Raw genomic sequence first — 25,746 nt, forward strand, 5'->3', positions numbered from 1 at the left:
GAGATATCTCTCTCTGTCAAACAAATAAATAAAAATTAAAAAAAAATGGGTCGTATTCTTCAGTGTGCCCCAACTCTTTAAGATCTGCTCTGAGCTGTCACTGTCAACAGATGTGGACAAAGGACCATGTATGCATAGATAGAAGACTAATTCAGAAACTGTGACGTAGCTGGCCAAAGAGGTAAGAATTACTAGCACTTAGAAAAGTCATTGTAATTATTGTGGAATCCTTATTCTGTTCAGTTCTGCAACCATCTGAGAATTTTTCTAATTGTATCCTTCACCACTCTTGTTAAACTGCATAACTAGAGATTAAAAGAAAGAAATTGCAGTTCAACTGGACCCTCCCAGGCGGAGAAGGCCTCGCCTTGGCCTCAGGGACAGCTGGCATGCGATGGGGAGGTACCGCCTCTTGTTCCCTCCCTCACCAGGAACCTGCCCCTCCTCAGCCTGGGCGTGTTTCCTATTTTCTTAGTGGGTGAATAATTGGGTGCTGCTCCATCAGAGAGGTCATGGAAAAGAACGGGAAAGGGCTCAACGAAGCACACAATTAAACAGTCTGTAATCAGCTAGATCTTTTCCTTGGAAAATAAATGTGTTTTTGGTTTAAAAGTTACTGGTTTGACATATTTACAAAAGTAACAGGAAGGATGAAGGAAAGATCCCTTCTCCTTGTCTGCAATGACCATTTCCACTCCGCGAGGGTAGCTGCCGCTCTTCGTAGTTTCTCTTCCCAGAGTTTTTAATCAAGCATATGAAAGCTGGTATAGATTTGTTTGTTTTTCCTGGGCTGGAATCACATTGCACAGAATTATGGGGCCTGTGTCTTCCACTTTGCAGGGTAGCACAGATACGCTTTTGTGCATGTGCTGCGTTTGTGCTGGCTTACCTTCCTCTGATCTTGTTCATCTTTTTAAATGTGCCTGTTTTCCTTTAATTGTTTTTAGAGTAATGAGCTGGGACCTTCTCTTTCAAAGATGACCAAAAAGGTTTTTTTTTTATACTTATGAACTTTTGGATTTTAGCCTATTCAATGTGCTTTTGTCCAAGTCAGCTGTTAATCTGGATGATTAGATAGTCTCACCTTTGTTCAGTGTGAGCCTTTTCTTTGTTCTTTTTTTTTTTTTTCCTAAGATTTTATGTATTTGACAGAGAGAGACACAGGGAGAGAGGGAACACAAGCAAGGGGAGTGGGAGAGGGAGATGCAGGCTCCCCGCCGAGCAGGGAGCCCTATGCGGGGCTCAATCCCAGGACTCTGGGATCATGACCTGAGCTGAAGGCAGATGGTTAACGACTGAGCCACCCAGCCACCCCCAGTGTGACCCTTTTCAAGTGTTGCTGATGTGACTCAGTGGTCTGAGCTGAATTCCTCACTTTCGCCTATGGCAAGGTGTTCTAGCCTAATCTTTTCCCTAAAATAAAATTAAATTTTGGAACAAGGCTCAATTTTATTTTGTGCTGTGTTTAGGAAAATTTGTCTCACAAGGTTTAACCAGATCTACCTGCTGCACCCCTGGGTGTGCCTTATCAGTCAATCACCAAATATTTTTGAAAGCTGCTGTGTGCAGGAGAGCCAGCTAAATCCTGTTATGTAGCAAACAAGTCACCCCAGTCTTCTTGCTCTCGTAACAAACTATAACCTGAACAACAAAAATGAGTCCTTATTATATCTTTAAAGTTTATCTTTTATCTTAAGAATATTTTTGGGAAACCATGGATCCATAGAAAGGTAAGCAATTAAAGACCATATGCAAATATAATAATATATTTTTTTCAAATTTATTTTATAGTAATTTACATACCAAAAAATCTACTCATTTTAAGTGCTTAGTTCAATGAGTTTTGGTAAATGCATACAGTTGTGCAACCAACACTACAATCATACTTTCATGACCACAGAAAGTGTTTTCTCCTCTTTGTAGTCATTTCTTGTCCTCACCCCATTTCTAGGCAACGATTGATGCTTTGGATGCTATAGTTTTGTCCAGTCTAGAATTTCCTATAATTGGCATCCCATAATACGTAGTCTTTTGTGTCTAGCTTCTTTCACTTAGTAAGATGTTTTTGAGACTCATATTAGTAGTAGTTCAGTCTTTTTTTTTTTTTTTTTTTTGAGTATTACATTAAGAGTTGAGTCCCACCCTCCCCTTTTGGACTATGATGAATAATGTTGATATGAACATTGCATACAAGACTTTCTGTGTACATATGTTTTAATTCTCCTTTGGAATGGGATTGATGGATTTTTTTTTTTTAAAGATTTTATTTATTTATCAGAGAGAGCGAGAGAGGGAGAGCGAGCACAGGCAGACAGAATGGCAGGCAGAGGCAGAGGGAGAAGCAGGCTCTCTGCTGAGCAAGGAGCCTGATGTGGGACTCGATCCCAGGACGCTGGGATCATGACCTGAGCCGAAGGCAGCTGCTTAACCAACTGAGCCACCCAGGCGTCCCGGGATTGATGGATTTTATACACACACACACACACACACATACATATATATATATATATGTATATTTTAAGATTTTACTTGTTTATTTAGAGAGTTAGTGAGCTGGGGAGGGGCAGAGGGAGGGAGAAAGAATCTCAAGCAGACTCTGTGGGGGAGCTCAGAGTTGATGCAAGGCTTGATCTCACAACCCCAAAATCATGACCTAGCTGAGACCAGGAATCCAATGCTCAACAAACTGAGCCACCTAGGTGCCCTGGGATTGCTGGATCATATATTAAGTATATGTTTAACTTTTCAAGAGATTACCAGCATATTTTTCTAAGTCTTTGAACCATTTTGCATTCATACCATGATTGAGGATATGATCATATATATATCAATATGAAGGTTCTAATTGCTCTGTATCCTCGCCAACATACGATATTATCATCCTTTTTAATTGTAGATTTTCTAGCAGGTGTGTAGATATATATAATCAGAGTTTTAATTTGTATTCCCCTAATGAGCAAAGATATTGAGCATCTTTTCTTGTGCTTGTTGGCTTTTTATCTATCTATCTGTCTATATTTATATATCTTTTCTTTGTGGTTCCTTTGGGTTGTATGTGTTTCTTACTGTGGTGTAAGCATACTGCCTATATTCTGAATCCAAGACCTCTCTTAGATATATGTATATGTTTTGCTTTTGCAATTTAATTCTAAGTTCAATTTTAATAAGAAAACGTCCAATTCATCTACATTTTTATTTGAAATACAAAATATATAATCTTATCCAAACAAAATCATAATATATTTTGAGCACAATTTTATGATCATGTGAGAGAACAAAAGAAAAAGAGTCAAGAGGAAGTTCAGAGAAGAGATAAAGGAAATACGGTGGAAAGAGCAAAATAAGAGAGTAAAAGGAAGATGTAATTAGGAAAAAAGAAAGAATTAGATAAAATGAAAAAAGAGAGATGGAATGAGAGAGACCCCAAGAAACAGAGGAAGAGAACAGCATACACGTTTGAAATTATGGGGGAAAAAAGGAGAAATAGCTGTGAAAGGAGAAGACCAAAAAAAAAAAAAAAAAAAATCCAGGGAGAAGAAAACGCCAGAACAACTGTTTCTTTTAGTTCCCTTGTCCTATCTCCTGCATCCTCTACTGATGCTTCATCTCTCCATTTCTGACTTCTCACATCCAGCCTGCTTTCTGGAAGTCTCACTTTCCTTTCCACTTCCCAATTCTTCCATATTTTACTATTCTGACTTTCAGACATGCAAAAGAGCTGGGTTGTCCTTTCCATCTTCAGAGTATAAAAGCACAGACTCTGTGGGCTCCTGGGTTGCACAGTCTGTTAAGTGTCCGACTGTTGATTTCGGCTCAGGTCATGATCTCAGGGTTCTAGGATCAAGCCCTGCATCAGGCTCTGCACTCAGCTCAGAGTCTGCATGAGTTTCCCTCTCCCCTTCTCCCTGTTCTCTCTCTCTGTCTCAAATAAATAAATAATATCTTAAGAAGAAAAAACCCCACTTGCTGCTGGCTCAAGCTGGATAAAGGCTTCATCTGGAGTTTCATGGGACCAGTGGCAGTCATTATCTTGATAAACTTGGTGTTGTACTTCCAAATTCTGTGGATTTTGAGAAGCAAACTTTCCTCCCTCAATAAAGAAATTTCTACCATTCAGGACACCAGACTCATGACATTTAAAGCCATTGCTCAGCTATTTATCCTGGGCTGTTCTTGGGGCCTTGGCTTTTTTATGATTGAAGAGGTTGGGAAGGTGATTGGATCAGTCGTTGCATACACATTCACCATCATCAATGTCCTGCAGGGCGTTTTGCTCTTTGTGGTATACTGTCTCCTTAATCGCCAGGTACGAATGGAATACAAGAAGTGGTTTAGTGGGATCTGGAAAGGGGTTGAAACTGAAAGCACTGAGGTGACACGCTCTACAACCCAAACCAAAATGGAGGAACCAGCGATGTCATCAGAAGTCTTCCGCAGAAGAGACGTTCCTTCTGTGCAACCACAGCCTCAGACTCTTGTCTCTTTCTCTTGGTTAAGAACAGAAAACTGAGCTGCTTCCGGACAGCGCCCCCTGTGGTCACATGTGGATCGGACAAATGCCACTATTTGCATCTTCATCCTGAAAGCAGTTGAGGCTTTCCTCTATTTTGGCTTCTAGCTCCATAGAAAAAAGTGGTCAGGGGGAGACCTCTGAGTCCCATACCCAGTATTGTTTATCACACGCCATTAAATGTTAAAGGAATAATTTTTAATAATGAAGGAAATAAAGAGATTTTCTTCTTCTCTGAACTTAAGTGTTTAAGTTTGAATCATACCTGTGCTACTTGGCTAACTGTGATGCTGGGCAGAACCTACCCTCCAGCTCCAGTTTCGCTGTTGGCAAAGTGGGAATGGCGGTGCTACCTGTCTCATGTTTTTCTGTGAGGATTAAAAAATGCATGTGAAGCTCTTATCATAGTGCTTGGTATGTATGTAGCACTCGGTTATTGAATGTTAGCTGCTAGTGAGGTGTGTATGCGTGTGTGTGTGTGTGTGTGTTGAGGGAGGAGGTGTTTCTTGGTTATCATTCCCTTTACTTGTGGTTCTTTGTTCATCTTCTTATATCCTGGCAGTATCTTACCAAACTAAAATATTTATGTGACACAATATCAGAAGTATCATGCTTCCGGAACTCCAAGATAGAAACACAACTGTATTTGTTCATCTGGAATGTAAAGTTGGCAGTAATAATAAGGAGTATTTATGTAGTGCTTTAACTTAGAGTATTTTAACCTAGTACTGATGGATATTTAATAGACGTACAGAGTCCAGGGCTGGAATTTCCTGGTCTCTGTAATAGGGAGATGCCAAACCAAACCATGGGGTGATAAATACAGCTGAGGAAGGTGAGAGGTCTGAGCTTTTTATCAGTAAATACTGGACATGAGCTCTACCCTTTCCACGCCAGTCACCTCTGCCACAATTGCCATCATTAAATAGAAGGTCATATTTGCAAGGGGCTCCTTCCCAATACAAGATCCCCTTTTGTAGCATTTCTCAACTACCTATGTCTGAACATTATTGTAGAAGTTTGCTTGCTTGTGATTAATTTGTATTTTTTGGATTTTTCCAATTGCTAGCCCGATTTTCTTCATACTTATAAATACACTTACACACTTAGAACTTTTGCTTTGATCCTGGATCAGTATGGAAAAAAATGTCTTCTATTATGTGTAGACTGTCAGTTATAGAAAGTGAGATTATGCCTACTCTTCTTTTACTCCGTTAGACAACATTTCCTGGTTCCTACTCTTGTTCCTCAAATAACATGACTTCTATATTTTGCTTGCTTTCCCGCTTGCCTAACTTTGGACCCAGGTAATTTGTTACACATTTCAAGTGGTGTGTATAAGTGAGTCTGATATTCTGACTATGTATAATTGAGCCTAATGATCTGGATGCATTCCTGCTTCCTCTGGAAGTGATCTCATTCTTCTGTTAGTGAGCCTAAAAGGGCTACATCAGCTTTCAGCTCTCACATCAACAGTATTCATTTACTATATTTGGAGTGATCGTATACTTTATCATCTAAGCCAGGACACTGAGAGTGAAAGGGGACACAGTTAATAATTAGGCTCAGGCAACAGGCATAAACCAGAGTTGTCCTGGGGAGGGATGTATGGCCATTGTAATTATATTAATTTTAATTAAGCCTCAGGTCTGGCTTTATTTATTTATAAAGATTTGTTGCTAATACCCCTTTGGTTCCCCTCTATCATGTAATTAAATGGTTGAAGTTTTTTGAACATAAACCCAGAACTTTATATTTAGGTTTGTTTAAAATTTAATTATGTTAATGTTTGCCCTGTGGAGATTATAAAATCTAGATTTTTATCTGTCAAATTAGCTATTGCTTCCCAATCTGCGTCATCTGAAAATCTGATAAACAACTTTCCTGAATACCCTTCCCAGTCCTTGGTAATGAGAAAGGTGTCTTCCCAACACCCGCAGCACCTGTCCCCCTCAATCTCAGGGAGATATCAGGCAGTAGGGGTCAACTGAGAACCAAGAGCACAATTGTTCTCTTCTCTTGTTCTCATTTTAACAAGACAAAAGGGACCCTTAAACCTTGAGACCCTCAAACCTTCGGGAGCAGAAAGAAGAGATTCTAATGATTGCTTCTCAGGTATCTAGGCAGAAGTTTCCTTCTGTAGGTCCTGAGCATTTTCTATATACCAGATAATAGGTGCTGAATGTAGAGTTACATGCAAACATGTTAATTAATGCAAGATACCATCTGATAGATACGTGCTCCAGTAAAGAGTGGGAGTAAGAAGGAGGAAGACAGTTTTAACAGGGCATCTTCCTGTTCCATTGTAATTGCCTATGTAAAAATTTGATGCAACAATTAATAAAAGGATAGTTTTTGGGGGTTTCCAAAGTCATTCATAGAGAAAAAAAAAAAAAAAAAGTTCCTTTGGTCCTCTCCTGTCCTCACGACCACAGAATTTCTTTCAATCTCTCTCCTATTATGACATATCTATTATAAATGCATTATGTATCTACCTAATGTGGATCTTATACATTTGTACTAACTTGTATAATATTTGTACTTTTATTTGTATTTATGTAATATGTGCAGATATCAATATAATACATTTGTATATATATAATATGTATGTTTTAAGTTTTTCAGTTCTGTTAACCATAGCTGATACCCATGTGTAGTCCTTTAGAATAGAGACTTTCATTAAGTATTAAAAAATACTTAAAAAAGTATTTTTTAAATACTTTTTAAAGCAACTGTCAGTAAGAGAAACATTTTACATTGTAATCCAGCACACACACACACACACACATCCCAGAAACAAGTTTCTTGAAAGAGTACTTGCTAGTTGCAGCATCCTCTATTTCCTTTCCTTCCCCTCCCCACTGCCTTCCCCCAACCCTTCATGTTCTGTACCATTTCAGTCCATTCCAAAGGGGCTAACTGAAGCCATATAAATTAATTTTAAAGGTAGTTTGCACAATGACAGTTTGTAAAACACTGTTGTAAACTTATTTATTTTTTTTGAAGATTTATTAATTTGAGAGAGAAGGGAGGCAGGAGCAGGGGCAGAGGGAGAGGGAGATCGAGAACCTCAAGCAGACTCCCCGCTGAGCACGTGGAGCCTGACCCTGGGCTAGATCTCATGATCCCAAGATCATGACCTGAGTGGAAATCAAGAGCCTGAGGCTTAAACGACTGAGCTACCCAGGTGCCCCAAGTGTTGTCCCTTGTCTCCTAAATTGTCTAAAGTGATAGATACTTTAATCATGGTAGTAGTCAATAGAAAGCTAGTCTCACTTGGGCATAAATCAACAATGATAATGCTGATTAGGACTCTATGATCTTTTAAAAAATTATTTTTACTTACTTAATTAATTTTTTATTGTTAAAAAATTGTTAACTATGTTGACTATGTTAGTCACCATACAGTGTATCATTAGTTTTTGGTGTAGTGTTCCAAGATTCATTGTTTACATATTACACTCAGTGCTCCATTTAATACTGCCCTCCTTAATACTCACCACAAGGCTCACCCATCCCACCACCCTCCTCCCCTCTAAAAACTCTGTTTGTTTCTCAGAGTCCGCAGTCTCTTGTGGTTCGTCTACCCCTCTGATTTCCCCCTCTTCACTTTTTCTTTCCTTCTCCTAATGTCTTCCACATTATTCCTTATGTTCCACAAGTAAGTGAAACCATATGATAATTGACCTTTTCTGCTCAACTTATTTCACTCAGCATAATCTCCTCCAGTCCCATCCCTGTTGATAGAAAAGTTGTGTTTTCATTCTTTTTGATGGCTGAGTAATATTCAATTCTGTATATGGACACATCTTCTTTATCCATTTGTCTATGGAAGGACATTTGTCTATGATCTTTTTTGTTCATATGGATACATTGCTGCCCACAAAATACCTAGTACAGTGAACTGGTTTTGTTTGAGGTTTTCCATATGAGAATAGCAGTTAATTCTGTACCTAGATGATGAACAGCAAGCAATTCTTCAAACTAGATATTTCTATTACATAACTATATTGGCATAAAATAGCCTGTTAGTCTCAAAAAGTTGTTTTTTTTAATGCCTAGAGTTATAATTGCCATGCTAAAATTGATTAAAAAAGGGGAGCTATCTCTATAAAGTTAATTTATCTGTATTAACAGTTTAATTGTTCAGCTATTTGAAAGTTGTTACTTTTGAAGTAGAGGGTGTGATGCTCTAAAATTCTCTGCCCAAGTGCTTCTAGTTTGCTACTTCGCTGTTCTCTTAGGTCAGAGCTGCAGATACGTAGATACTCTTAAATATTTTTGGTCCTTGTAGAAGTTCAGCATTTCTTGGAGTATGAAACCAGGGAAAGATAGACTGTCATATTGTGTGTTTTAATTTGAGAAATACAGAATGCCTTTGATTAAATTGTGGTGGGCTTTGGGGACAGATTGATGTGGATTAGGTCTAAAAACTAGTTTTGAGACTTTGGGATGAATCACTAAAATAGGCCAAGTTTCTCTTTCTTCATTCATAAAACTAACTTTTATCTTAAAAGATTTTTAGAATTAGGGGCACCTGGGTGGCTCAGTCGTTAGGCATTGCCTTTGGCTCGTGTCATGATCCCAGGGTCCTGGGATTGAGCCCCACATCAGGCTCCCTGCTCAAGTGGGAAGTCTGCTTCTCCCCCTCCCACTCCCCCTGCTTGTGTTTCCCTCTCTCGCTGTGTTTCTCTCTGTCAAATAAAAAAATAAAATCTTTCTCAAAAAAAAAAAAAGTTTTTTAGAATTAAATGAGGGAATGTATGTGGTAACCATTGATATATGGGAGACACCATAGTATATTATAAACATAAATAAGAATATAAATAAAAATATAGCACATATTATATAAAAACTATTATATATGTGTATCTATATTTTAGGTATATATACATACAAAGCATTTATGTATGTATAAATTCACTTCTGTTTCTTTTTTTTCCAAACTTGGTATTTGTGTAATTGGGTTCAGAAACTTGCATTTAGGGGCACCTAGGTGGCTTGGTCGGTTGAGTGTCTGCCTTCGGCTCAGGCTGTGATCTTAGGGCTCTGAGATGGGGCCCCATGTCGGGCTCCATGCTTAACTGGGAGTCTGCTTCTCCCTCTCCCTCTGACTCGCCCTCACCTCGCAACTGCTCATGTTCTCACTCTCTCTCAAATAAATAAATAAATAAATAAGATCTTTTAAAAAAAAAAGAAAGGTAACTTGCATTTAGACTTCTGAATTAGTCTGTCTATGACATTCTTGATTATTAATATGACACTTTGAGAATGGGATAATTGATTGCAAAATTATACATTATGATTTTCTGATAAATATTCCACTTATATGTCATATAATGGTTTGTCTAATGCTCAAGTTTAAAGCTTGACTAGAATGAAAATTAGCATTGATGCATTTGAATTTTATTTTTCTCTGTACTCCCAATGAAGCATAATAAATTTCCATTTACTTTTGAGTATTTACCCATTAATGTATGAATGAGGTGATTAATGTTTTTGAGACTAAGATTTTTGTAACATATTGATGTTTTAAAAGATTTATTTAATTACATATGCCTATATGGCATATTTCCCATGAAAAACAATTCATTAGTTTCTTTTCATTTTTTAATTAGTTTCTTTTGAGGTATTATTGTAGAGATATATGTGTGTGTGTACACACACACACACACACACACACACACACACAAACACATTGCAAGACTGTGGTAGCATGGAAACCGAGGCACATCTTACTCGCTGACCAGTTTTTTTTTCCCACTGCATATACTTGCTAAATACATTAATAACTGCTTTAATAAATGCTTTAACAAGTCAATGTTTAATTGGCTAAAATCTCATATACTGTGAGGAAGTATTCTTCATATTTGGCAATAAAAATGGAATTTTGTGAGGAGATCGTGCTGTGATAATCAAACCAAAGATGAGCTCAGGATGTGAGATGGATGCTGTCTTCAAATATTTAGGGCCATGGTATAGAAGTCAGATTAGATTTGTTCTAACTGGCCTCAAGGTGTCCATGTACAATTTTAATAGCTTTTCAAGTGAGACAGATTTTGCCTTTGTATGACACACTTGCTCCCAGATGGTCATCCCAAGGTGACAGAACACTGAGTTGGGTTCAGATGATCTCAGTTCGAATTCCAGCTGGATTCCTTACCAATGGTGTGGTCTTAAGAAAAGCCTCCATTTCCTTCTCTGGGATGGCGGGGAAATAATCCTGATTAACTCTCAGGGTCTCAAATGATCTTGACTATCCATGTATAGTACTCTTGGTGTTATATAAAGTGTTCCAGGGTAGTAAACTGGAATGAGCAAACCTAGTGTGGTCTGACCATCCCTACTACCATGAAGGCCAGACCGTCCCCTGTGAAGGCATTCAAGTACCCTGTATGTGGTTGAACTTGTTCATATTGATAATTTACTTTGATCTAGAGGTTCTATCATGAACAACCTAGGCAGCTCACTCTGAGTTTTTACTTCTTTATCTCAAAGAAGGAAAAGATCAGATTTTTATCTGAAGCCCCTTGGAGTACGAACATTTTAGCCATCTAGGAGTGTGTAACTACAAAAGGCCATTTCTCTCTCTCTTTAGTAGTAAAATAGCTGACTTTTGCCTAGAGGAAGTTATCCTGCATCTTCCTGGTTGTCCACCCAGGGACTTTGATAAACTGTAATGTTTGATAATCCCTGTAATAAATTTTCTTTGGCCTTTGTAAAATTCTAGAGAACTTATTCATTCTTACACACCCTCTCTACCCTTGCCTTAGGCTATGACCCAGGGAGGTAGAGGTTTCCTTTGAGATTTCCATGCCTAAGCGAAACAAAACACACTCTTTTTAAAAACACAATCTAAACATAAAGAGTTTTTATGCAAACACGGTATTTCAGGGTGCTTTCTTAGAGAAACTAAAAGACAAAAGAGAGCTACAGTTACATTTTCAGTTAATGAATGTGTACCTGTCTTCTGACCAACTCTGAATTCTAATTACTAGTGTCGGATGGCCCCTTGTGTGCCTGTCCCTTACCCTAGGGAGAGTTTTCTTACTACTTTCCATTTTATCATTGGGAAGATCCCATAATATTCATTGAATGCTGCTGCGTCCTGTTTATGTCATAAAGAGAAAAAGGAAGGCTCCAGACGCCCTCTCTCTCCACCTTTCTCCACGTGGAAATAATCAAGCCCTTGGCAACAATGTACCTTATAATCAGTATGAGGTAATTTTATAGGCTACCATGAAAGAGCCATTTGTTGAATGCCTGCTTTGTGACAGGCATTTGCTGATGGTTTAATGTCTTGTGTCATTTAAATTTGACAACATCTTTAGGAGGGAAGAGAAATGAAAGTTTTCTTTCCACCATTACCAAAGGAAGTTGTTGGCCATTATATAACTTTGCATCTAGTAGTCCAAATGGGGTCCTATAGACAGTTTCTAGGGGTGTAGAAACTGCCTTAGATGCAAAGATGTAGTACAGGTACAAAACAAAACATTTCAGAACTATTTAGATAGGTGTTGTTAAATGGAGGTTTAGACTGGTTTCCTGCCAGATTTACATGGAATCATGTGGAAAAGGTAGTTCTCCGGAATGCACATTGTGTGCTCTATACTGTTTGAATGGCTTTCATATTTCTTTTCTCCACTAGCATTTAGAAGCAGGCAAAAAATGCACTGATTCTATCAGTTTAAAGTGAACACTTTTGGGAGGCTTACTTTCTTTCCAGAGTAGTTTAAAAAAAAAAAAAGGTTTTAATTCTAAGGCATTGTTCTTATAATATTGCCTGACTGAATATATCATGTTTTATAGGATTACTCACATTTCCTGAGCTTCTGTAATTCTGCACAATTATTGACCTTAGGTCTTCAGGTTAAGCTTTTTAAAAAATTTAACTCAAGTTACTTCCTTTAATTTGTGTTTTTTTAGTGTTGGCTCTATGAGGCAAAACTTTCCTTTTTATAAAAAATTTTTTTTGAGTCTTGAAATGCTGAAGAGAATGTTGTTACTGAAGTAACAAAAGACACTGGGCTGCTTTCTGATTGGAAAACCTTTGTCTTTTTTTTTAAATTAACTTTTTTTTCTAAAAAAGATTTTTTTTTTGTTTATTTGACAGGAAAAGAGAGATAGCGAGAGAGAGCAGAAACAGGGGGAGCAACAGGCAGAGGGAGGGAGCCCATTGTGTGGTTTGATCCTAGGATCCTGGGTTCATGATCTGAGCCGAAGGCAGACATTTAACTGGCTGAGCCACCCAGGTGCCCCAGAAAGCCTTTTTCTTATATACCTTTGAATTTAGAGAAAGAGCAGACCAACAAATACTAGAGGGCAGGGTGAGAGAGGATAGCTCTGAACGAGTGGGATTTCTACGTGGAGAGGGTGAATGTGGGACGTTTCCACCCATGCTGGTGTGAGGGATTGTGTCTGCATATGTTAAAGGTAATAGGGATTGCCTCCTCTGCTCACTGCCATGCTGTTTTGGGAAATTTTAGAATTTTATACAATCACACACTGTGGCATCTTAAACCACAGTGAACACCTTGTTGTGAATTGAGCATTTTTGGTTTGTGTTCAGGTTCAACCTGAGAAATCTTCTTGTTGCTCTTTGCTGGGAGCTCTGTAAGGTTTCGGTCATTTCTTAATCTTTGGGGAGCAATTGCTGAATGAATGAAGCAATATTAATAATAATATCTTACATTGATAATAAGGCTTTCAAGTTCACAGAGTACTTTCACAAGATTTTCTTTTTGCAAATCTCAGCAGTCCTGTGAATGAGGTGTGGCAGGTATTAACACCTTAATTATGCAATAAATTGAGAATCAGACAAGATATGTGACTAGCCCAAGACCAGTAGATCTTTTTTATGTTTTCTCAAAAAGGAAGAGAGAATTAAACACACACACATACACACCCCCGTCACCATCACAACCATCAACAAGAAAAGCATTTTTACGGACGTCTGTGTATGCCCCACATTCTTTCCCATCAACCAAAATAGTCCCTTGATACTAGTTCCCACACAGAAACGGACCTGTTCTTTATTTACTGTAGCGGGAAATGAGATGTGGCCAGTGGGAGGCAGCTGAGGATGACCAGGGAACCAGGGCCCTGACGATGGAAAAGCTTTTGAAATCCAAGGCTTTGCGTCTCAGACACCGTGGATGAAAGCTTGTTCATCTGGCCATCTTCACTCTCTTTTCTTCTCGCTTCTCTCCACACCACACCTCACTGTTTATTCAGCCTGTTGACTCTGCTTTTTTCTTAGAAGTCTATGGCTAGCCCCCGACGACTGGACAGCCCACATTCAGATGCTCGCTGTCCCCTAGCATGCCGGCAGAGGGCTTCCTGCGGGTCCCCTTGACTCTCCTTCACATCCTCTTTCACACACTGTGAAGAGCATCAAGTTCTTTAAGAGTTCGACATTTCCAGGGAATGAAGTCCCTTCTCCTTTTTTTTTTTTTTAATTTTTATTTATTTATTTGACAGAAATCACAAGTAGACGGAGAGGCAGGCAGAGAGAGAGAGAGGGAAGCAGGCTCCCCGCTGAGCAGAGAGCCCGACGCGGGACTCGATCCCAGGACCCTGAGATCATGACCCCAGCCGAAGTCAGCGGCCCAACCCACTGAGCCACCCAGGCGCTCTGAAGTCCCTTCTCCTAATCTAGCACATAGTACTCTACAGATCCTGACTTTGGGCAGCCACTCCATTCTCAATTCATAGCTAGGCTGTAGTTTCCTATATGGCTGGCAGGTCCCTTGGCAGTCTCCTTCTCTGCATTTGTACCCGCCATTGGCTCTGTGTGGCATGCCCCTCCTCCCCTGTGTGCATTTGAACCCCCTTGGCAATGTGGTGAGTTAATGTTGGTTCCTTCAAACTTGGTTTATGTCTTCTTTGGGTGGACTATTCTGACCTCCCCTGGTGAAGTGGGCGACATGCATCTTTGTGTCCTGTGGTACCTTCTGAAGAGCCCCAGCGTGAAACTTCCAACACTGTCTCATCCATAAGACTGTGAACTTTTGGGGGACAGGACCTGGTTCTTAGCGCCTAGCAGCACAACCAGGCCAGTCAGCATGGTTTGGCTGAATGTTTGGCTTCACTTCACAATAAACTCAGCCACAATGATCAGGACTGTGACGCTCATAGTCTGCTTGCCAGCTACCCAAAGATACCACTAATTAGGAGTGTGACAGGGGTGATCTAGAAAAAATATTTTCTCCCTTAAAGGACCGTTTCCTAATGAACTTAGTTAAGAATCTGAAGTAATGGAGGGACACATTTTTCTTTCTTTTCCTGGATGGATGAAGTCAGAAGTCTAGGCTACAGGTCATGGAGTTCAGTTCAAGTTGAATATGGAGCTGTGTTTTTGCTACACTTAGACAATGTAGAATTCAGCCGCTGGCCTATACAGGACAGAATAGTCTCTCCCATTACAATAGGAGCATTCCTTTTGTGATATTCACAGCCTCTATATTGGTGCTTAAAAAATTTTTGTATATTTTCTTTGTAGTTACTGATATGTAGGAAATAATTTCTAGGGCTTATAAAATATATTGCCAAGGGAAACAGTTTTGAGGTCTAGTTATTAGGTTCTCACACACATGTGCCAAGTGGTGATACCTGTATCATACTATAATTGTGATGGTCTCTCCGCCTACTTTCAGTGGGTGCAAGGTGTCTGTTTTCCCGCTATGTATGAAATGTTTACTCCTCCAGTAGCTTTTAAGCCAGAAATGAATAATTAGTTTTCTGTAGCCTCTATGTGTATCAGGTGGGAGGACAATCAATAGAACTTGCTTATAAGTACAAGCTGTAGAAAGGGTCACTGCTTTTTCTGTGTTTTTAAATTTTCTTTAAAAATGTAGAGTCATATTTCTTGGTCATTTTATGCCATTTAGAACTGTAAGAGAGATTTGAAAAGAGATCAAGTCCATCACTTAATTTTATAATTATTTTTTTTAAAAGATTTTGTTTATTTATTTGAAAGAGAGAGAGAGCATGAGCCTGAGCAGAGGAAGGCTAGAGGGACAGAGAAAAGCAGGCTCCCCACTGAGCAGATAGCTCAATGTAGGGCTCCATCCCAGAACCCCAAGACCATGATGTGAACCAAAGGCAGATGCTTAACTAACCCAGCCACCCAGGTGCCCCGATTTTATAATTATTTTTAAAGAGAAAAGATTGAGTATATATAATGTAGTCAAGAATGTAGTGAAATTGACTGAATTTTATTTTATTTTTAAGAAGATTTTTTTTTTTTTTGAGAGAGAGAGTAAGAGAGAGCACAAGTGGGGTGAAGGGCAGAGAGAGAAGCAGACTCCCTGCTGATCAAGGAGCCCCATGCAGGGGCTTGATCCCAGGACTCTGGGATCATGACCTGAACTGAAGGCAGCTGCTTATCCAACTGAGCCACGAGGTGCCCCCCGAATTTTATTTTTGTGATACATATTTAAAAAGTGAGAATGACCCTAAATATTAACACATCAACCAAAATAAAGTAAGTATATCATATTAAGTTAATACAGTTTTTTTTTTGTGAAAAAAATGAAGATAATGTTGGGATTTTCTGCATCCCTACTTCTTTATCATAGAATATTGAGAGTTAATCTTTATTCTGGTTTGTAGTCCATTTCACAAACATACAAAATCATTAGCATCTGGAAGGATTCTTTCGTCACATTTGCAACATCCTCATTAAAAAGAAAAAATGTATTTAGCTTTTGACTTAGAGATATCACTCCCTGTATTATTCCACTGTGATGTCCCATCTTGATATTTAGTACAGATTATGGAAACTTGGGGAATGGGTGACCAAAATGTGATTTCATTAATTATTTATTTTTAAAAAGATTTATTTATTTATTTGAGAGAGAGTGAGCAAGCATGAGCGGGGAGAGGAGCAAGGGGAGAGGGAGAGAGAATCTCAAGCATCGCAAGGAGTCTGATGCGGGGCTCGATCTAATGACCCTGAGATCATGACTTGAGCTGAAATCAAGAGTCAGACCCTCAACTGACTGAGCCACCCAGGCACCTCTGAAATGTAATTGTTGTGATTGATTGTTTCTACTTTTTCATCACGTTGGCTGTCAAAGATACATACCATGAATAAATAATTAATTTTGCAGGGTGAGGTAAAGTGGTGAGAACCACTAATCTCATTCTATTCACTTCCTAAGACCAGGTACCTCATTATATATAATGTAATGATTATGTTGACTCGACTTTTTAATAAATTACACTAGCTATGTTAGCTTTTCAAAAACCTAAACTAATGAAGCAGAAGGTATTTTAGCAATCAAATAATTATTTGGAAAGGATGTTATGGGGGAGTTTGGGAGATGGGCTCGGTGTTCTTTCTACTCAGGGATTAAAGGTTTCAAGGCTAGGCTATAAGGAAAATCTAAGAAATGCTGGTTGCCTTAGTTACAGTGTTTTTGTTTGTTGCTTTGTCATAGACTGCCTCTTTAAGGTGTGCCCTATGAACCGATATTCTGCCCAGAAACAATATTGGAAAGCTAAGCAAGCCAAACAGGGGAACCACACAGAGGCAGCCTTGCTGAAGAAATTACAGGTAAGGGCTAGCTTCCATTGGTCTGGCTTAGGCTAGACCCAGAACAGCAATAACAAACCAGCTATTTTGTATCTTAGTGATTTCACTCAATGCACAGAGATTTAGAATAGATGTAGCAACACATTGAAAGTGGAAGGGACTTTGAAGTCACAGGGTGTGATCCCCTCGTTTCCTGGCATGGAGCTAATACACTCCTGCTGCTAATTCTTAGGGTGTGCCAGACTAATTCAGAGATTCACATCAAACTGGAAACAATTCAGAATCTCTGTAGGAATCTCAAATCCAGTTATATTTTACTTGGCATAGTACTTAATTTTTTTCTTGAAAGACTAGAAAAAGAAATTGAAAGTCTGTTGCTTCTGGTTTAGGCTGAATGTAAATTTGATAGAACTTAAAATTTTGTGCTATTAAAATTCCTGTTACTTTCAGAACTGAAACTATTTTGAGTCTTTTGAAATTCACCTGCTATTTTTATATTGTTTGGTTTGTCTGACAGTATTCCTTCTGAAATTAATTTTGTAAGACCAAAGAGCCTAGTACTTTTCTGACATTTTTTAACCTAAAAGCATCCCAAGATATTTTTTTTTAAATCTTTTTTTTTTTTTTAAAGATTTTATTTATTTATTTGAGAGAGAGAGACAGTGAGAGAGAGCATGAGCGAGGAGAAGGTCAGAGAGCGAAGCAGACTCCCCATGGAGCTGGGAGCCCGATGTGGGACTCGATCCCGGGACTCCAGGATCACGCCCTGAGCCGAAGGCAGTCGTCCAGCCAACTGAGCCACCCAGGCGTCCCATCCCAAGATATTTTTTGGCCACATTTCAGCATCAAATTGAGACCGTGATCATACTGTATTACAGTCATTTATTTAATGGTTGGTCCCCTATCCACAGTACCAAGAGTAAAGCAACCAGCCTATTTTATTCGTGGTTATACTCCTTGTTCCTAAAATAACGTGTTTTGTTTTGTTGTTGTTGTTGTTAATTGTTGTACTCTGTTTACTATGTTTCCATGCTGAGTGTTTGATAATCATTTTACAGCATGCTGCAGAACTGGAACAAAAACAAAATGAATCCGAGAATAAGAAACTGTTGGGAGAAATTGTGAAGTACAGTAATGTTATACAAGTAAGTCTGTTTACTCTCTCTTAAAAATGGTGACTATCTGATGGGTAATTTTCATTTGTATAGGCATGTCAAGCTGCATTAAAATTTGAGGATATAATAGTTCTTTCATGAAGATTATGGATATCATGATATTTTCAGTTGATGTTCAGCACAGTTTTCTCTATGTTTGTGAATGTGTCTGATGCATACACATAAGGAAGTGAATTATTCTGGATAATATGCACAGGTCATTATTACATCAAAAGGATGAAGATGGGGAAACATAATTTTTAAAGGTCTGTACTAAAAATCTTCCTTTAGAATTGATGGGACTACCATGTAACACCTGAAGCTTTATTTTTCATTTTGTAGAGAGAAGAAAAGTTTCCTATTGTACTTCTATATGGAAACCATCCTTGAATTGTTATTAAACAAGTTATTTCACTGATTTATCTCAGGCTGCATCCCTCTCTTGTGCTTCTCTTAGATCTTTTAGCTTTTTACTTGCTTATTTGTTAATATGTGACCCACCTTGTTCCAAAAAAATTGCAAGGCATTTTCAAAAATACATACCACATAAGATAAAATAGAAATAAATAAGACAACTGGGTCCAAGGGAAAGAAAGGTGGTTCAACGACTAAGGTGAAGTCAGGGGGGAGGCGTGTTTATAAAATCCATGTTGTAAAGTCTGTTCAGCTTTGCCTGGAAGTCTTATCCTTGCTGTAAGGGAAGCAGAGTATCCTACAGCACTCCCCTAGGAGGCCCTTGACATAGAACTGAGTCAAAGGTCTGGAAGCAAAAATGTTGCCAGGAAAGCCAGAGAAGTATTCCTCCAGTGAGCTCTCATAAAGAGGACACTGTTTAATAGAGTCAATAACAGCCTTAACAACTTCCTTACAGTAAACACTACAATCAGGTGTTTCATAGAGCTGTTTTAAAACATAGTATCGCCCGCAGTTTTGTTATTGGCCAGTGGCAGAATGGCAGCCCACAGGACCATCCAAGCCCTCTCCTGGGACAAGATGAGAGCGCCTGGCTCTGTAGCAACCCGGATGTAGGACCTCATCTAATGGCAGATTATAGGACGCCAGTGGGTGGGTTGCATGTCCCTTGAGCAGTCCTCCATTAGTAGAGTTTTTCTTAACCAAATTTTGATTAATATGAAGTGCCAGCAAGTGGAGTCTATGTTTTTTTTTGTTAAGAGCTGGAAGTGCAAATGTTTGGGTGGTCAGTTAGGGACCTAGCCACATGCCCTATCAAGGTAGATTCTGAAGGAGTGGGGTTGGGCCGTGAGGGTTTCGTTGGCTCAGAAGAGAATTTCTTTCTTATATTGTAAATATGACAATGACCACTCTGTTTTGAAATGATTGTCATAATAGACAGGAAAGGTTATTTGTTTTAGCTTTCTTGCTTGGTGGAATAAAGTCTTGGGAAGGTTTTGTCCACAGTGTCCAGAAAGTCTGAGAAATGGTGTTTCCTCTGCTCATCTGAGAAGGGAGAAGGATCAGTGTCCTCCTGCAGGAATTATTTGGGATGCAAAGCCCGCCTCTTCACAGAGGAAGAAGTAGGGCTGTCTGTGGCAAGGATAGTTAATGACACTAAGAGGTCTGGTCCATTATTTTAGCTTCTTGGTTATTTTTCTTAGTATATTCTGGTTTTGTGTCTGTGCAAGAATGGAGAGGATGTGATTTCAGGGCATTTCCTGGTCTCCTTTGGGAAGCCTGGTTTTATCCTATTACTTATCAGTAGATGAAAATTTTCGGAGTTCTGCTCTGGTTTGATTTCTCCATGAGCCCTGTTCATTGTGGGCTGGAGGTGAAGAGGAACCTGAGAAAGTCCGCTTGGGAAGGTGGCGAGTATAAAGCGTGAAAAGAGCACCTTTGTTTAACCTGCACTCGAAGCGATAGCATGTGGACACAAGATATATGTACAAATGCATACATGTAATTAACAGAGGACATGGAAGAATGAAGGCGGTTATATCTTTTCCCCCACAGCTGCTGCATATAAAAAGCAACAAGTATCTGACTGTCAACAAGAGATTACCTGCTTTACTGGAGAAGAATGCCATGCGTGTGTCCTTGGATGCTGCAGGAAATGAAGGGTCTTGGTTTTATATTCATCCCTTCTGGAAGCTGAGAAGTGAAGGTGACAATGTATGTAAAAATAAAATTAAGAGAGAAGGAACGTGTTCCTAAAGACAATAACTGTTAATAAGTGAGAGAATCCAGATAGCACAAAGGCACACAGAGAGGACGTGTGATTTTCAATCAACACATTATTTTTATGGTAATCTCTTTAATAGGCTAAAACTATTTATAGTGCAAATTGTGCTTGGGAATCATAAAAAGACAAAATTCAGGTTAATTAAAAAATCATCTTCCAGCTGGAATTCATGTGAAAGAATTTAAGTAATGTTAATATTGGCTGAACCTTTCAAAGGAGAGAGTTTGCTTCCTTTCCTAATCTGAAGGGAGCATGGTTGTAAGGAGAAAGCTATGCTTAGGAAATGTTGTTTATCCCTTTGAATTAATAGAGAGTAACAGTGACTTACGATGATATTTCATTTACTGGCTCTATCTTCAGCTATTTATGGTCTATATATCTTAAAGATGTATGAAGTATGAGGAACTATATAGATGGGCACTTGCTTGTTGATGACAATATTTAAAATATGTTTGGGAATACATATATGTTATATCATGTAAATTTTAGTAGTTGCTCAAGCATTTTCCACTAGTTTATAGAGTAGGGAACATAAAAATTATGTGAAATGATTCAATAGGGTCAATTGTTGGATATTTTTGTTTGTAATAAAGTAGATAGTGACAATTCCTAGCACATGAGAAATGCTCAATAAATACTGAATAACTTTTGTAAGTAGAATACCTTACAAGTATTGGGTTAGGTGTCAAGAAATAGAGTTGAGATTTAAAAAAATTTAACCTTATACATTCAAAGCAATATAAAATTATAATTATTCTGATGGGTTTCTTAATACTTAGATTACATTTCAAATATGTTTTGGATATTTCTTGTCCTAGAAATATCCTCTTTTATAGTGAATCTCTATTTTCAGTGAATTTTGAAATACAAATTCAATTCCACAGGATGCAAGCTTCATGGTTTAATTTGGTTAATAAATGATCTGATGATATCTTCCTTAGGTAAGGTTTGGGAGATGCATGGCATGCAGGAATGTAAAGCACCTTAAGTCTTGTGTTGGATTCCTTAAAAAAAAAAAAAAAGTCCTACTTGTTTATTTTTTGGCATCAAGTGACATGTGCTCTGAGCATGATCTATATGTTAATTTCGGTAGGTAGTTAATTACAATCAACTCTCAATTATTTAGGGACTGATTATGCAGTTTAAGAACACTCCATGTCTTCTGGTGCCCTTTCTTGGAAATGATTGGATAAATTAGGGCCTTTCGATTAGCTATGGATTTTATAGATTCATTCTATTTGTTTATTTATTTATATATTCTAGTCCTTTCCCTGTTTCCAAAGGCCTTTATAGGATCCACTGAGAGTTGAATGTAATGAACTATTTCAAATAATTAGTTGTACTGGGGTGGGGGGAACCTCCCGCCCAAGCATTCCGTCTTGGTAAAATGGACAGTGTAATTGTGAAATGCAATATAGAAACCCTCCTTCCGTAGATGTGTTCCATAAAGCATGGCTACAACAACCTTCCACATTGCTTTTTGCTGGAACAGCTCACTGTTGTCGCTCACCACTGTGTAGCTGTTGTATGTGATTAAGATTGCTGCGAAAACAAGCACACCCACATCCACCTGTTTGCCACACAAATAATTGTATTGTAGTGCTCCTTTTCTGCTCTAGGATTGGGTGGCATTCCCTAGCAGTAAGTATCATTCTAAAATTCTAAAATGTATTTTATTGAGGGCAGTTGGAAATACTGTCACTTCATAACAAGTGATTTAATTACTGCTCATTTTCTTGAAAAGCATATTAAGCTAGGAAGAGGAAATTGTAAGGTTCAAAGGATTTTTAAAATTACATGTTACTATTAAGGAATTAGTAAGTTGAGATTCAGGTTGTGAGTATCCAATAAGATGTTTAGTGGCTGAAATGAAATGTTAAGAATGAGGCTGATGATAGTTTGGGGAGAAAAATGCTCATAGCCTCAAAAATCTGTGGGTTCTACTATTTATAGAATGATGAGTTGGATGGTTTTTGGGGAAAAATAGATTCAGGGATCCCTCAACATTTCGGCTGTAAGGAGGATCTTGTTTGCTGTTGTGTAGTTAGAAAGTCATTGGGGATAGCAGAGTACATAAATATTTCATTTTCATTTATTTTCCCATGATTGAGTGGTTAATTTTTCATTTTCAACTTTGATCTGAGAAGACATGAGTTTTTTACCTTGAGAGTAGATTTTAAAAAGGAGAAGATCCCAGATAGTCTTTCAGTGAAGAGAAAAATTCAACTCTTAGACAAAGAGCCTCTTCAAACAGCAAGTAGATTTTATAATTTTGCAAAACTGGATCTCTTAGAATTCTAGCGAAGGCAGGACTAGATCCCTGCTGCGTTGGTTTCTACTGCAATGCCACGCCAAATGTCACTTCCAAAGAAGGGTAGCTGCCAGTGGTGTTATATTGCTCTGTATTTCCAGTAAAATCTCAGCTTGGATCTTCATGGCTGTTGCATAGAATCAACAGAAGTGCTTTTGGAATTGGAATTTTTTTTTAAAAGATTTTTTATTTTTTAAAGATTTTATTTATTTATTTGGCAGACAGAGAGAACACAAGTAGGCAGAGAGGCAGGAGAGAGAGAGGAGGAAGCAGGCTCCCCGCTGAGCAGAGAGCCCGATATGGGGCTTGATCCCAGGACCCTGGGACCGTGACCCGAGCTGAAAGCAGAGGCTTTAACCCACTGAGCCACCTAGGTGCCCTGGAATTGGGATTTTTAAAAGATGTTTGTGTACTAGGGTGAGTGTGATGTGGCAGAAAATGAGGACGCCCTTAAGTTCCTTATTAAACACACAGCTTCTCAGAAGGCATCAGACCACATCAGTGGACTAGTCCCAGGCTACATGCTTCAGAGCATATTATCAAGTTTGATATTTACCAAGTTGTCTAATTACGTGTGAATTCCCTGAGAACAGGGAATATTTGTCACACTTTTGTATTCTTTTTGCACTCGTCTGTTCTTTTTATTTCTTTCGATTAGCATCTGGTCCATTGCATGTACAAGATTTTTTTTTTTCCACCTTGGTTAGTCCAAGTAACCATTGTCAATAATAAGACTGAAGACTTGGAAATGAGTGAATTAATGTTAGATTCTCTTTGTTATTACTGTTTTTATGAACCCTTACTGTTTAGAGCATTTTGGCTATATGGCTGATCTCTTAAAAATATATAGTAGAAGACTTTCCGGGTGGTGTTTTGAAATAAATATTACATATGGATTGACCCAAAGCTTACAGAAAACTATAAGAAAATAGTAAATAAGAAAAGAAATAAGAAAATTGACTTAGATCAATGGATATAGGTGCAAACAAAAATATTCTTTTAATTGGAAGGACATAGCTAGAATATATCATTATACTTATCAGTTCATTGGCCAATGTTTATCTGATGCAAATAAGAAAGACATTGTAGACCAAGTCCAGTTGTTCTTTAAGAACTTGGAATATCAGGTATAGCACCGGCAGGATGTGTATTAATCCCAGTATTCATAGTATGGATGGCTGCGTGGACTTCCTTCTGGCCCTGAGAGTCGGAGCTGCCGTGGTATCATGTGCAATAACAAGTGTGTATGTGTGTGTGTGTGTGTGTGTGTGTATGTATGTGTTTTGGAGGGGGATGTTGGACATATGTTTATGTCATGTTGACTTTTATATGTTTTTGCTTATACTTAATTAAAAAAAAATACTTAACCCATTTTGGTTCAAGATAGAAAACAATATAAAGATACATTGCTTAAAGTCTCTTAACCTTTTTTCCGGCTCCCCAATGTCTTCTGTCCCCTGTACTACAGTAAACTTCTAGAAAGATTTCTGATGCTTGTTCTCTTCCTCCCTCCCCCACCCTCCTTTTTTTTACACAAAGAGAGCCCAGCTCTGCCCCCTCCCCCTCTCCCTTCACATTGTTTTTATACGGTATTCCCTTATCTGTGCATAGAGAGCTTCTATGATGGCTTTGCTGAGTCCCAGCACCAGCATCTGACTGATGGTGGACTTGAAAAGCAGGTGATGAATAGAGACCAATCCTGTGAGTGGTAGAAGCTACTTCTGCAAACCTAAGAACAACTTCCCTCTACTTGAATAGTGAGCTTGAGGCTTCTTTATCATAGTTTGTGACAACAGAACTATGTGTAAATATAGACTCCCGTATATAACCCATAAAAGCTTAATTTAAATTGAAATATGAAATTATGTTCCTGAAAGCCTTGATCTAGGTTAAGATACAGGGAGGAGAAGTTTTGTTTATTTTTATTTTCTGAGTCCTAATTTGTTTTTTCAGTTATCTGTCCAACTAATATAATATAATACTCGGTAAGAAATATGCAAAGAGACGTATTAGTTTTCATTTCTGAGATGGTGAGCAGTTCTATATGAGAATTGGGCATATAGGTCTTACAGTAATAAGTCTTTTTTTGAAAAGATTATTTACTTATTTATTTGTTGGAGCGAGAGAAAGAAAGAGAGGGAGAGAGGGAATACAAAGAAGGGCAGAGGGGGAGGGACAGGCAGGCTCTCCACTCAGCATAGAGCCCAATGTAGGACTCAATCCTAGGATCTCGAGATCATGACCTGAGCTGAAATCAAGAGTCAAAGGCTTAAGTGACTGAGCCACTCAGGCGCCCCATACAGTACTAATTCTTCTAATGGATTGTAACAAGAGAAATTCTAGTAACTCTAAAATTAAACTGCTTATTATTACCATTAAGAAAGCAGAACTTTGGGGTGCCTGGGTGGCTCAGTCAGTTAACCATCTGCCTTTGGCTCAAGTCATGATCTCAGAGTCCTGGAATCGAGTGCTGCATCAGGAGCCTGCTCGGTGGGGAGCCTGCTTCTCCCTCTGACTGTTGACAGAGGGGACCTGCTTGTGTTCTCTCTTTCTCTGACAAATAAATAAATAAAATCTTTGGAGAAAAAAAGAAAGCATAACTTCATTTCCCACAATTTGAGTTATGAATAGAAATTCTTTTTTTTTTTTTAAAGATTTTATTTATTTATCAGAGAGAGAGAGGGAGAGAGAGCGAGCATAGGCAGACAGAATGGCAGGCAGAGGCAGAGGGAGAAGCAGGTTCCCCGCTGAGCAAGGAGCCCGATGTGGGACTCGATCCCAGGACGCTGGGATCATGACCTGAGCCGAAGGCAGCTGCTTAACCAACTGAGCCACCCAGGCGTCCCATGAATAGAAATTCTTAAAGATAAATTGGACGTTGTTAATGATAACATAAATGAAAAAATCAACTTAGATTTAATTCTCTAGATCATTTCTCCCAAAACCAACTAAACATTTTTTTATATATGTTTTCTTTATTTTTTTCAGTAATCTCTACTCTCCTGAGATCAAGAGTTGCAGATTCTACTGACTGAG

The 25,746-nt window shown here is 38.5% G+C and overlaps 1 protein-coding gene across 1 annotated transcript in view; it reads left to right on the forward strand.

Moving 5' to 3' along the window:
• The window catches only part of ITPR2 (inositol 1,4,5-trisphosphate receptor type 2), a 498,632-nt gene that overhangs the window by 77,145 nt on the left and 395,741 nt on the right, over positions 1–25,746 (forward strand). The window contains exons 3-5 of the mRNA XM_044226478.1: positions 16,954–17,069; positions 18,107–18,193; positions 20,171–20,329. Of these exons, the coding sequence (XP_044082413.1) occupies positions 16,954–17,069; positions 18,107–18,193; positions 20,171–20,329 (362 nt within the window). The remainder of the gene's footprint in view (positions 1–16,953; positions 17,070–18,106; positions 18,194–20,170; positions 20,330–25,746) is intronic.

This window comes from Neovison vison, chromosome 12, assembly GCF_020171115.1.
Source record: "Neovison vison isolate M4711 chromosome 12, ASM_NN_V1, whole genome shotgun sequence".
NCBI classification, from domain to species: Eukaryota; Metazoa; Chordata; class Mammalia; order Carnivora; family Mustelidae; genus Neogale; species Neogale vison.